The 13709-nt window shown below is 51.5% G+C and overlaps 2 protein-coding genes across 2 annotated transcripts in view; one reads left to right on the top strand and one right to left on the bottom strand.

The window, feature by feature from the left end:
• Window positions 1-163: 163 nt before the first annotated feature.
• On the bottom strand, window positions 164-6120 carry lsm14aa (LSM14A mRNA processing body assembly factor a). Its single transcript, XM_025908585.1, is given in 10 exon segments — window positions 164-1597; window positions 1788-2031; window positions 2120-2158; window positions 2239-2404; window positions 2490-2672; window positions 2992-3106; window positions 3109-3194; window positions 3607-3760; window positions 4059-4222; window positions 5111-6120. Coding segments are annotated over 10 exon segments (1296 nt in total). The 5' UTR covers window positions 5232-6120; the 3' UTR covers window positions 164-1573.
• A 72-nt stretch (window positions 6121-6192) lies between these two features.
• LOC102081808 (transcription initiation factor TFIID subunit 4) overlaps window positions 6193-13709 on the top strand; it is a 15546-nt gene continuing 8029 nt past the window's right edge. The window contains exons 1-10 of the mRNA XM_019361992.2: window positions 6193-6906; window positions 6975-7233; window positions 8106-8272; window positions 10853-10939; window positions 11308-11496; window positions 11576-11698; window positions 11787-11876; window positions 11964-12155; window positions 12447-12510; window positions 12783-12891. Of these exons, the coding sequence (XP_019217537.1) occupies window positions 6193-6906; window positions 6975-7233; window positions 8106-8272; window positions 10853-10939; window positions 11308-11496; window positions 11576-11698; window positions 11787-11876; window positions 11964-12155; window positions 12447-12510; window positions 12783-12891 (1994 nt within the window). The remainder of the gene's footprint in view (window positions 6907-6974; window positions 7234-8105; window positions 8273-10852; window positions 10940-11307; window positions 11497-11575; window positions 11699-11786; window positions 11877-11963; window positions 12156-12446; window positions 12511-12782; window positions 12892-13709) is intronic.

Genomic DNA, 13709 nt, shown 5'->3' with positions numbered 1-13709 from the left:
ACGTGTCAAAGCGCAGCTCCCACACCTACGGAGGCCCATCATGACCAAAAATAAACTCCAGTCCATCCAGCCATTACTCCGCACCTTTACTGGCCCTGATGAGCTTCCGCACTGGCCTTTAAATCAAGTCCTGTGACACATCGAGTCCAAAATCTCTCGCTTCTTCTTCACGTCTCTGTGATTGGACGCCGGCTACATCAACCCGTTTTCAATCACAGCAGCGAGAATCAAACTGAGAGGATGTGGTTGCCGCCAAGGAAACCCTGAATGCATCCTCTGAGGTCACACTGCACGTGCCTGGCTGCGAGGGGGCGGAGTCAGGACTCACATTATACTCTGGGCAGGTTCTTACTAAAATATTGCTAACCTACGACGCTACAGCGAGCTCGTGCTTGTTCTACTTGACATCACTTCCTGCAGCGGCTACGGGCTCGCGCTTCAGGGTAAATGTAGCGCAGAGTTATTTAGTGTACGAACGAGTTAACGATTAGAAAAGTGCAAAACGCACTCGGCTATGGAAGACTTTAAACGCCTAAAACAAGAAAAAGGAAAAAGCTTCAGTTTGTCTGCTTTTAATGTGTCAGAATCTGAATTCAGTCATCTGTACGCGTCTTTACGCCACACACAGCTGACAGCAAACATCGAATATCACACCTGATTTAGTTCGTTTTTAATGTGTCAGAATTTAAAGATTTATAGCACTTCATGCTGCTGCAGATTTCATTTCTCACTCTTTATAAAGTTTATTTGACGTCTTTCCTGAACTATGATCACGGAACACGCTGAAGGAACAGGAAGTGAACCATCTACAAGTTATTTCCTAAACTGTGGCGTTTTAAACCTTCCATACAACAAGTATGGAATTCGAATGAATCTGTGGAAGCAGATTAATTTAAGCATTAAACGTCCTCCGTACATACCCCCAGCGCCTCCAACTCAGAGAAATGAGAAAAACAAAATGGCGACAGAAAGGTGAACTTTGACCTTTCGGTTAGTGTGTGACCCGGGAAGAAAAAAAAAAAAAAAGAGAAAAAGAAACAGCAGTTAAGTGTGCACGCCAGCGGCTACGCTAATGTGAGACCGCAACAGAGGGAGGAAACGCCAAACCTATGTGACAACCAAAGGAAACGCGGGAAAGAAACGGCGAGTCCGAGGAGAAGACGTCACGACGCATGAGGGCGAGTGGGTCGGCAACGAAGAAGAACGCAGGAAGTCTACGCAGCAGTAGAAAAATACACATTACAAAGGTGGGAGTAAGCTGGCGGCCATTTCGGCGATGAAGTTAGAGGAAAGTCCAAATCCCTGTGCCCGTATAGCTATGTCAGCAGGCATTGGTCAGACGAGTCATCACAGACGGCATGACAGAAACACCTCGCAAATACTCTACCCTCGGCTGCCTGTGAGGGTTTCTCGCCGCCGCTGCTGACAGATATGGAAGGTTACGCTGCATCAAGCATCGACACCGGTGCTGGTGACAAATACACAACTTCATTATTTTTAACAAAACAGCAACAACTACTCGTCTTCCTGTGAAGAAGCTCCGCCTCTGTGCCAACGACTCCTCCCGCCGGTACTATGCTGCCACTTTGTCGTCCTTCTGCAAGAAAAACAGGAACAAATGCCAACGTTAGTGCCGAGAGGCGAAGTTGGACTTTAAGGTCGGAAGGACAGGGACACATGACTACTTCCTCAAGTCATGTGTTGGTGTGACAGGAGTCCCCTAACCCCACCCCCTGACCTCTGACCCTTCACTGTCTCGAAGTTAAAACACAATAACGTGACCTCACCCGGTACGCCGACAGGTCGGCAAACTCCTGGCCGGCCTGGTTTCCTCTGTATCCTCCCCTGTAGCCGCCACCGCCTCCCTGCGGCGGCCCAAAGGAGCCCCGGCTGGCCGGGCGACCCCGCCCACCGCGATAACCTGTCCCGCCGCGGCCGCGGTAGCCCTGGCGTCCTCGGCTCTGACGCAGCGGGATGCCGAAGGTTTCAGCGTTCATCCGCCGCTCCTCCGCCCACGTTTGCCTCCGCTCCCTGCAAGAGAAACAAGAGGAGGCGGTGAGGGAGACACACAGCACGCTACAAACAGGAAGTGGTCGGGGCTTTGGTTAAAGCGACTCACCTCGGGAACCCCAACCCTCCGGACCGCTCGCTCGTCTTCCTGCTGGACAGAAAACATTTCACTTAGTGACCGCCCCCATCAGTGTACAGAAGCCACGTCCACACTGACAGCACTCGTACCTCGTGTCATCGCAGGAGATGTTGTCGAAGAACGACTTGGACTTGTCGTAGTAGCAGTTGGGCCCGAGTGGGTCGCACTCGTCGTCGGCGTTGCTCTCGCTATTCTGAGTCTCCACGCCAGAGTCGCCTTTATCCTCGCCGTTGAGTGCCTTCTCGGCCTTCTCGTCTGTGTGGCGAAAAACAGAAACAGGACACGCTCAGACGAACGTTACGCTTAATGCCACGTTTCGGCCCACTGTTAGTGACCTCACCTCGGAGCTTCAGCTTACTCTGGAACTCGCGCTCCAGCTCCTCCTTGTTGAACTGCGCGTTGGCGCTCTCAAAGTCAAAGTCCTTCTCAAACTTCATTGGGCCATCCCGGCGCACGTTGAAGCGTCCTCTGCCGCGGTGACCGCCTCCTCTGCCACGTCTGTTAGACAAAGCACCCGCGGCAGCTGAAGAATAGGGGGAGAAAGAGGAGGACATTATTAGTTACTGTGGTAACTAACCAGACTTAGGAAGAGAGGGGGAGACACGAGAACTCGGGCACATCCACGATGACGGACGACCTCGCAGCACTTGGAGGTAATGTCACATGTTAGCAATCACACATGCAGGTAACGGGAAGTCAGGTGACACTTGACTTCCCGTTACCTGATAGGACACCGTGCGGATGGACATCACCACGCTCCGATTGGCTCATGCCGTAAACACAGAGCGGTACGCGCGGCGCCGACGCCATATCTACAGGCCAGCCCTCCCTCACAGCCTCACCTCTCCTCATGTCCACGCTGTCCTGTGATTGCTGCGCCTTCTGGCTGCTCTGTCCTGAGGAGGCTGTGCGGCCATGGGCGGGGCTTCTGCGTCCCAGGCCGGGAGCCGGTGCAGTAGTGGTAGCGGCTGAGGGACGGAGCTGACTGCCTGGTCCAGGACCGGACTCTTCCTCAGAGGGTCCAGGCTACCGGGGCTGGTTCGACCTGCAGAACCGGGGGAGAGGTCACAGTTAGCGCGGCGCTAACTAGAGGCAAACTGCGATTGGGTCCATGACACGATTAAGTGAAACAAATATTTGCAGTAACAGTAAAGGCGACATTCTCGCCACGTCTCTGCTGCAGTCCGGATTTCTCATAACAACTGGCAAACAGAAACGAAGCGCTGCGAGCGGCAGCTTCACCATCACAGCTGATTTTTAATCTTCTGGACCGCGTGGAGGTCATGTGGAGCAGAAAATGAAGGCCTTGATGGCTCAGTCACGCCAATGCCACAAACCACCCCTGCTCGCTTCCTGTGGCATGAGTTACGTGGCACAAGGGTCACAGACAGACCTAGTTCGTTCCTAGGGCATGAAACCCTTGGATTTCATGCCCGGCGAGAACCCCCCCCGCTAACCTGCAGCACCGAGCTGCGGTGACACCAACGGTCTGCTGTTGAACTGGCTGTAGGCAGGGACCGGGCTCGGCTGAAGAGGCCGTAGGAACCGGCAGACTGGAACGGGGTTGGCGCCACGGCGGACGAGGAGCTGGAGGATCCCACTCATAGATGACTGCAGGAGGAGGAAGAAAGGTTAAAGGTCAGATCGGCTCCTCGTTTCATTTCTCACAGAAAACTGAAACAGGAAGCCTAACTTTTCCCCTTCACAGTAAAAGTCCTGTAATAGCAGAGGAAACAGATTAAAATAAAGCTCTCACACACAGCTCAGCTGACAGGAAGTGGTGGGAATAATATTTCAACGTAAAATGGGCTGGAAGTGGATCGGGTCAGGACCCTCAGATCAGAGGGGCCGAGTCCAATCAGACGGCCCACAGGCCAAACACGACCTTGCCTCTTCAGGATGGGCATACCTGGACGATGGCGGGGTCCTGGGGCAGCGAGCAGGTGGGTTTGGGTGGCTCGCACACAGTCAGGTCCTTGATGTCGCTGCCTCTGAAGATGATGTACTCAAACGTGTCATCCCGAGGCGGAATTGGCCGGTCGGTGGGCCGGTCTTCAGTGCCGAACGAACGAACTATCAGAGGAGGAAACAAAGCGCTGTTAAAAAAAAAGAATCACAGGTCAAAGGGCAATCAGGGTTCAAACCACCCCTCTTAAATTCACCCTAATGGAGCACCAAACAGCCAATTAGAGCAGAACAGCAGACTAGGTGATGCCCCTACTATAGAGAGGAGTGCATCAGGTGACCTGGTTATTGATAATTATCAGATGTCAGGCACCTAATGGGGGTCAGAGGTCAGTAAATGAAGCTGTGGTCTGAGCTGGGAGGAGAACCCGGAATACCTGCAGACGGCTCTGAGAAATCTGAGGAAACACACACAGTCCTCACTCTGGTGTGTGTGGTTTTGTTTTTTTGTTCCTGCTCTGTCACAGGTCACGTGACACCGGGCTTCACTCACACAACATAATTCTTGGACATACCACCACAAAACCACGCCACCCACTATACTACTTGTCTCGGCTCCGCCTGCACCGGTCTGTGACGCGCACTCAGTGACGTCAGAGTGTGCGGTGAGCAGGTGAGGCTGACCGGAAACGAGCCTGGTGTCGGCTTCCTCTACTGGCTAGCGTTAGCCGGTTAGCGAATCACCTGTTACTCTACCTGCGCACAGAGAGCTCTGCGGCTCACAGCAGTTTAGCCTCCCTTTATCCGCTTGAACCCGTATAAGTCGGTGCAGTTTCATGCTAGCTCGGCAGACAAGGCTTTTGTGACAAATGTTAGCATGATAGTGTTAGCCAAGCTAACCGTGTTTTCCAATGGGTTTAGCTTAGCGTGCTAAGCTCGGCTAAAACTGCTAATCACCGTTGTTTATTCCCTTGCAGCCGCAGCTCAGCAACACAAACAGAGCTTAAACCGAGCAAGAGAGGAGCCGCGAGCCCTCCGCTCACGCGGCAGTGCTACCTTTAGCCAACGCCACTGTCGAGTTCTCGGTGTCGATGGTGTAGAGGATGCCTTCGTAGCGGATCTCGGCCTTGGAGATCAGGCTGATCTTGCTGCCGAGGTAGGGGGTCCCGCCGCTCATGGTGCTGTCCGTGACTGGGAGCTTCTAGCAGACAAACGGACAGGCTTCTTGTGTGAAGTGCACGCGGAGCAGAAACCGTCCTCCGGGGGTGGTGGGGGGGTGGTGGTGGTCTGTGTCTGCTGACTCTACTGCGCTCCGCGGCTACAACATGGCTACCTGCTCCTCCATCTGAGGCTCTGAGCGCGGGGGCTAACGATACTACACAGCATCGCGATATTTCACGGCTTCGTCAGCTGTAGATCTGAGGACGATAGAAGAGACGGAAACTGCTGGCCCTCATATGGAACAATAGAACTACTCTGCCATAGCATCAAACCAATAAACACGCTTAATTAGAGGATCAATTTTATTTTATTGATCTTTTATTAATATTCTTTTATTGTCATCTTGTTTTTATTTATTCACCATCCAATGTTTGTCTGAAGCGCGGCCAGTTTCCACCTTCTCCTGGGAGCTCTTCCCAGGTCAGATATCTTTAACTCTAGGAAATATCCTCCCGAACTATCTCAGCTGCCTCCGGAGCTCCTCGCCCACCTCTAAAAAACGGAAGCAGGAACAGCCGCATTGATCTGTTGAGGTGGTGGATGGTGACAGTTCACAGTTGTAAACCTGTGTGGAATAAAATTAGCAGGATTTATTGACCAGATTATTGAGAAATCTGACTGATAGATAGAATCTGATCAGGTCTTTCCTGGATCCTTTTGTTTTCTTTTACTCCACTTTTGTTTTTACGGGTTATTTACGAAGAGTCTTTGTCCTCGTTAGCTGAATTAAAACATCTGTGTTCAAAAAAGTTTTGCGTGGCTGGACTCTGCCCTGACCTGCGAGCTCACCTGTACACAAAGAGCTGCGGCTCTAATGGAAAATCTGCCTCTCCTATCTCTATGCTCGGAAGCGAGCCGGATCCTCGGCGCATGCGTACATTCTAAAATACGATTTGCACAACGGTCCAGCATCAAAGATGGCGGGAGCCTCCGACCCACTGGAGGACATGCTCTTCAATGAGGTGGACGAGAAGGCGGTGAGCGACCTGGTCGGTTCTCTGGAGTCTCAGCTAGAGTCTCAGAAGCCTCCCGCGCCTCCGTTTTCCGCCGGGAAACGAGACGCGGCTCCGTCGGCCGCGGGCCACTTCTCAGGGAAAGTGCGCGGAGCGGAGTCCGCGGAGCAGCCGCAACAAGGACATCCCGGAGCGGGGCTGACCCCGGAGCCCGCCGCAAGCGAGCCGCCGTCCGCCGCACCGCTGCCCTCGTCTACCTCCGCCGGGCCCGCGGGAGCCAGCCTGGCCGCGGTCGGACCGCCTCCGCCCGCCGGTTCTCCGGGACCGGGACCTCTCGGCGCTCCGGCCGCCGGCGCTAGCTTCCCCCGGGCTGCGGTCCCGGGTCCGAGCGCTGCGGAGGCGGTCAGGAGCTCTCCCCCCGGACTGCAGAGCGTGAACGGCGGTACCGGAGCCACCAAGTTGGTGAGCTCTCCCGGTGTTCCTGCGACCGCCGGGGCTGGCCCCGCGACTTCACAGCCCGGCTTCCCCGTACCTCAGCCCTCCGGGGGCTCCCCCTCCGCGGTCCTGCAGAGGCTCCCCAGCCCGGCGGCCCAGAACGGGCTCGACCCGCAGGGCGGTCCGCCGGCAGCCCCCGCCTCTCAGGTCGTGAACCACAGCAGCCCTCTCATGCACACCAAGGTGCTCGTGCCCAGCCAGCCCGCCACCGGAAGCTCGGTCATCCTGACCGGCACCCCCCTCCGGTCCAGGCCCCCATCAGCCACCCTCAGACCGGGACCAGCACGTCACCCTCCGCCGGGGCTAAGCCCGCAGTCAACGGGGTGTCCCAGCCCGCTGTGGCCGTGGTGAGGCCTCCCGTACCGGCCGTGGTGGCCACCTCCATCCCGCAGCAGAGACCCGGGCTGGTGGCCGCCACCACCCGGGTCGCTACTTCGCAACCCTCGCTGGCTGTCCGGCCCCAGCAGCAGACCACCATCCAGCTGCCCCAGGGCTTCACCATGCCCCAAGGTGAGGAGACACACACATACGGTAACAGTCATACACACTCAGTAACACACCCACACACACACACTCGGTAACACTTACACAGACACATCAGGTGACCCACAGTCTCCCAGCTGATCTGTGAGCCGATCAGTGGACAGTAGTAATCGATCGTCCCTTTGAGGAGGACCTGATGCTGTTCAGTTACTGATCGATCTGCTAAGAGCTGGCGGCGTCTGATGGAAGGTTATTGATGAAGTGATCAGCTGCTGATCAGTTTGTACCTGATTAATCGAATATTTTGAACGTTTGATAGTTGCAGCTTTGAGTTTTTTTTATTGTGTGAATGTTAATCAACAATCTGATTGGCAGGCAGATTATCAGATCGAGGTTGGCTCTGTTTGAGTTCCTGCTCCTGCTGTGTGAGCGACGGCGACCACATCAGTGATCAATAAAGGATTCTGATCAGTGGACTAGCTCGAGTCTCCAGCTCCTCAGGGTCACGTGACCATATTCAGCAGATTGTTGAGAACGATTGATTATTGATTGTGTGGGTTGGTCAAAGGTGAGAGCTGAGACAAGAAGTGACGAGTCAGGTGTTACGTTAAGGCGTAGAACCTCTGCTGTGCCATTGGAGGAGAGCGTGCATCGAGTCATCGGAGCATGCTCAGTATGAGTGTTTTGGCCCGCAGTTGTCAGAGGGGGATGATTTGCGTTTCTACGTTATGTCGTTGAGTCTCCGTGGTCTCCTCTCCTTAAGCTTCTCCCCTCAGTGAGACTGCCTGACCCTCCACAGACACTGGCGCCGGTAGCATTAGCGTGCTGCCCGACTACATGCGCTCGGTTTACAGAAGCAGTAAATGTCCTCACCTGCCCCCCTCCTTCTCCTCCTGCAGGTATGGTTCTGGTCCGGACTGAGACAGGTCAGCTGGTCATGGTCCCCCAGCAGGTCCTTGCTCAAGCTCAGGCTAAGACGCAGCAGAGCCAGGCGGTGACGAGCATCACGCAGAGACCCGCCACGCCAACGGCCGGCGCCACCATCCGGGTGAGCACTGCCCCCACGGTAAGCTCCGCCCACACACTGCAGCTATGAGAGTTTTTTACTTCACATTTAAATTTTGTTTCACTGTCATACTCCCAATCTGATGAGCTTGACCAATCACAGTCAAGTTCTTCAGTAGGGGTGGGTTTCAATTATCGATTTTCTGATTAAAATCGATTCTAGCTTGAGTGACGGGATATTGATTCATTCAAATCCTGAATCGATTTTTAAATATACATTTATTTTCCGCGAAACGCCAGAATCTCAGGTTAAACCTCATAAAGTTTCAGCAACCACCAAACAGCTAAAAGAGTAAATGAGAGCAGGAACACGGATTCTGCACAAAGACGTAAACACAAAGCGCGGACCCGCTGACGCATCAGAATCAGTGAGCTGTCGGCTTTCAGCCCCAACGGCGTGCCTGTGTGCGCGCCATCAGGTGAGAAAGCCGACAGCTCACAGATTCTGATGCGTCAGCGGGTCCGCGCTTTGTGTTTACGTCTTTTTTTGCGCTCGATTCTGAAGCGGCAGTTTTGTCCCTCTCCGAGCAAATTTGACTGAACCAGCAGCAACAGAAGATCCAAACAAAGCTTCACATTTCGCTTCAGATAAACATCGTCATGAATTCTCTCTAACTTTGGATGTTTTGCTTCCACCTCGATAAAATCACACTTCCTGCACAGCTCTCCCTCTCTCTCTCTCTCTCTCTCTCTCTCTTGCTCTGTGTACTTCAAGCATTATTCGCTTGCTTATTACGCACCAGTCTATCATTATGTACAGCGCTGTCGGCTGCTGTTTTTTTTTTAAATTTAACTGACTTCTGACAAGAAACTGTTATTTCTGCTGTTCAATACTGAAGAAATTTAAACTTTTTAAAATGATGCCAAACAAGGTTATTATCGTTAACGAAAACTAACGAAATAACGAAAACTAGAAGTGAAAAAACATTTTCGTTAACGGAAATAAAAATAAAAACAAAAAAAGGAAAACTAACTAAAACTGTAATGAGTGTTCACAAAACTAACTAAAATTAACTGAATTTATAGCAAAAATGTGTTTAGTTTTCATTGATGTTTGCGTGTCATACAATAGTCAAGGGTGAAAATGAAGTTTAGTTTCCAGGTTTTTTTCTTGCTGTGTCTCATTATGCCAGCAGGTGGCAGTACGTTAGTCGAGTCGTCTGTGTTGCTGCTCCGTCCATGCGCAGAATCATGTCAGGAAAAGTCTGGAGAAAGCGCCAGAGTCCAATTTGGGATTACTTTGAATGTGACTGTGTTTTGGATAAAGCAAGTGTCTTGTAGTGGAAAGAGACAAATTATGAGGGACATTTCTAAAAGGAAAAAAATCCCACAAACCTTAAAGTGCACTTGAAAAGCTCACACAAGAAGGCTAACCTAGCTTACCTGGAGAAGGTAAGGGAGCATGCCCAACCCTCATCCCCAGAAACAGAAGCTAACCCCAGGCAAGGCAGCGTGATGCATCCCGAGACTACAGGACTGGGATATCTACATAACTGTGTGAGTCAATTGCCTTAACACCCGGTGCTGCAAGAGTTAATAGTCTCATTGGGGCCAAGATATACATTTTATAGTTGCCTGGTATCAATGGTTGTTCATCTGCCTTTATTTATTTATTTAAAGAACCCATAGGTGGGAATGTGAGTTGTTGCGTGTTAGCCCTGCGACAGACAGGCGACCTGTCCAGGGTGCAGGGTATGGTAGCTGGAATAGCAACATACCCAAGGATAAGCAGAAGAGCATGACTGATATGATGAAACTGGGATTTTGTTACACTTTATTGCAAACACAACTAAAACTATAACTGAAACTAATCAAAACTAAACTGAAACTAAGGATTTTCCAAAAAATAAAAACTAAACTAAACTAGCAAACAATTAGTAAAACCTAATTAAAACTGATATAAAATTGAAAATCTGAAGTCAAAACGAAATAAAAATAAAAACTAATGAAAATTGCAAAACTATTAAAACCCTGGTGCCAAATTGCAAAACGCTTAGCTGTGTCTCTAATCAAACCTCTGTAACTTTACTTCACTTCAGCAGCATCAGGTAATGTTTATGTGTTGATTCATGGTTTTTTTCTGTTTTTGATGGACTGCAGAATATTTTTAAGCTTATCTGCTATAAAAAACCAGGCCAGGAAAATCCCCTTCATGTTTTTCTGTGTTGTATGCTCAAGTTACTTTGACACAAAGGCACCTGCTGTGATGCTCACACCTCTGATAAAGTCTCACAAGCATCAGGTTTTTTTTTTTTGTAGCTGTAAAAATATGGATATTTACTGATAAATGATCAGAATTATAATTTTTCTGACTGTCTGAGGCAAAATTTCCCTGATTCAAATCGAATCGATCGAATCGGGACCTTGTGAATCGGGATCGAAACCTAGCCTTACTCTTCAGTTTATTTACTGCTGCAGCCAGAAGTCAAGCCCCTCCCCTTTTAAAGCTCTGGGGAGGGGCTTTAATGAATTAAAACGGAAGTCCTTCTGTAGTCCTTGTCTGTGATTGGTGGAGTAGATGTTACCTGATGGTGTGTTGTTTTTTTGTTTGTTTGTTTTTTCTCCTCCCTGCTGTCGGCAGGCTCCGGGCACCCCTCAGACCGTCCGCCTGGCCACGCCCACTCAGACCAGAATGATTCAGCCTCCCTCCACGACCGCCGCAGTGCAGGTGTGTTTCCTGCTGGCAGCACATCATGTGACACCTGAGGGTTATTTTAAGCCTCTTTTCTACCAGTCTCTAATGTTCCATTAACATTTAGTACCACCTCAGTGTGTGTGGGGTTGTACCAGGTACGTTCGTAGTACCAGGTACCACACGGCTGTGGGTCAAACTGTGTGGTTGCTCGCCTGTGATGAAGGCGACAGACGTGTTAAAGACCCCGCCTCACCTTCTACACCTGAGCTTTAAACCTTTAAAACGCATCAGACCACCATCTTCACACCAGGCCTTTATTTAGAGCGATCATGGCGGCGTGTGACATCCAGGGTCAGCCTGATGGCGGTCATGTGACTTGTCTGTTTTCTGTTGCTTTACAGAAGGCGCTTGCAGTGGCACCTGGTGTCACGCCGGTTTCGGTGAAGATGACGACCCCCCAGAAGACGCCGACGGTGATCACGACGGGGGGGACGCCTGTCGCCAAACCTGCCGGCGTGCCGTCCACCCCCATGACCGGCACACCGGCGCCTGCAGCTTCGGCCGCCGCCAGAGTTACCGTTGTGTCCCAGGTGGGTTCAGGTGTATCCATCAGGTTTTGGGCTGCTGTGATGGAGGCACTTCCTGTCTCTGACCCTCTGTCGTCCTCAGGAAATGCAGGAAAACGTGAAGAAATGCAAGAACTTCCTCGCCACACTCATCAAGCTGGCGTCCCACAACTCACCCTCGCCGGATACCTCCAAGAACGTGAAAGCCCTGGTGCAGGATCTGCTCGTAAGTAGCTCCTCCTCCTCCTGCTCACTGCTGCCTGATTGGATCTGTGGGGTCATGTGATCATGTGATGCCGTCTTCATGTGTTCAGGACGCCAAGATCGAGCCCGAGGAGTTCACCACTCGGCTGCAGGCTGAGCTGAAGTCCTCCCCACAGCCCTACCTCATCCCCTTCCTCAAGGTACTCCTGTAGTACTGTAAATACTACCACCACTACTACTGTTACTACTGCTTTTACTGCAGGTGTTAAGCGTGTGTGTCTCCACAGAAAAGCCTCCCCGCTCTGCGGCAGACGCTGCTCAACAGCCAGCAGTCTCTGATGACTGCACCCCCCAGCGCCGTGGTCACACCTCCAGCCACCCCTGGCTCCGTCACCGCCACCACCATCAGGCCGCGGCTGCCCGTCAGCCCAGCCGGCGGCACCGTCCGTCTGAATGCACCCATCGGCACGGCGGCTCTGGTAAGAATCGTCAGGTCAGAGGTCAACAAAAACCTTAATTTGAAGAGTTTTGTAACCTTTGACCTTGTAAATATGAAAACATTTCGGATGTTTTAATTTGGAAAAACACTTCAACTGCAAACCTGCATCAGACTCGTTTATTCGGGGTCAGCGTCCTCACCGGAGCGCTGCGAGTAACCGTGAGCAGGCCACTCGCCGTCACCAAACAAGCGAACGCTGAGCCCTCAGAGGAAGTCTGAGGCTCAGCCCTCTCTGATGATCTAATGATGATGTCATGATGCTCTCCTGCAGCCTGTGTGCAGACCTGGAGTGCAGACCGTGCAGACTCGGGCGCCGATTGTCTTCAGACCTCAGGGTGAGTTTATTGAGCTGCTCGGCACACCTGGAGACTCACTTTTGTTTTAAGGGGTGGAGCCTCCTGCAGCTTAAGCTGCTCAGATTTAAATAAATCGGCTGTTTTAAAGGTTAAAAAAATCAGCAAGCACCACCACCAGGTGGCAGCAGACTGCAGGGTTATCAGGCCTGTTTCACAGCTGGTGGGAGTAGCTCATTTGGTACTAATTGGTATGGTATGGTAATAATAAATTTTTTTAATGAGCATCACCTGTGGCTTTTTTTTCTTTTCAGCTACGCTGCAGGTGAGAGGACCCACAACCATCATCAGCAAAAGCCCCGTGAACCTTGCAGCTCAGGCCAATCAAAAGAAGCTGAGCGATCCGGGGGGCGGGACGTTCAGGTGAGCAAAACGTTATTTAAAAAGTAAAAAGTGTGAACTGAGAGCAGCACCTGTGACACCTGTAAACTAACGATGGACACAGAATGATGGATAAACTCGTCCCGGAGGTCGAACAGAGATACGGAGGCCCCGGAACGCCAAAAAACAAGCTTCAAAACAAGAAGTGCAGAACAGCTGTTTCAGTCACACAGGTCCGCTTTACTGAGGAAGGTCGAGGGTCGCCTCACCTGAAATGGCACAGGTGACATTCATTTAAAAACATCAGCTGAGAACACCTGACCGTCTCGGATCAGTCTGGAAAAGGTTAAAGGTCAGCGTTCTTAAGGTTGGGCCTCTGTGAGCACAGGTCACGATGATGAAGCACGCGTGATCTGTGACAGCAGGTAGGCGCGCTTCATTGCGAGGACAGCTGCCCAAACTTTCAGGCTAATCTGACACGGCCAGAGGGATGACGTGACCTCACATCTGCCGTCACATCACCATGAACAGAGTTCCAAACAGGAAGTGACTGTCCAGCGTCTCTGGCTCTGACTTTTTCTTGATTTGGGTCAGAGGGGTTGTGATGACCCGGCTCTACAAACAGAGGTGTTACTCTGACACTGCGGGGGCTCCAACAGGAAAAAGACTAGTCACCACTTCCTGTTGGACGTGTAGTTCACAGATGAGGCAGGAGGGGGCAGTGTGTGCCCACGGCACAGCGAGTAAAGCTGAGTGTTGGTGTGAGAGGAACACATTTTAATACACTGAAATAAAAATAAGCTTGTGCTTTTAAAAAAAGATAAACAGGAAGTGACTTCATCTTTTGGCCAATGAGTCTG

The sequence above is a fragment of the Oreochromis niloticus genome, linkage group LG7 (genome assembly GCF_001858045.2).
Source record: "Oreochromis niloticus isolate F11D_XX linkage group LG7, O_niloticus_UMD_NMBU, whole genome shotgun sequence".
NCBI lineage: Eukaryota > Metazoa > Chordata > Actinopteri > Cichliformes > Cichlidae > Oreochromis > Oreochromis niloticus.
This window is presented reverse-complemented; position numbering and strand designations above follow the sequence as displayed.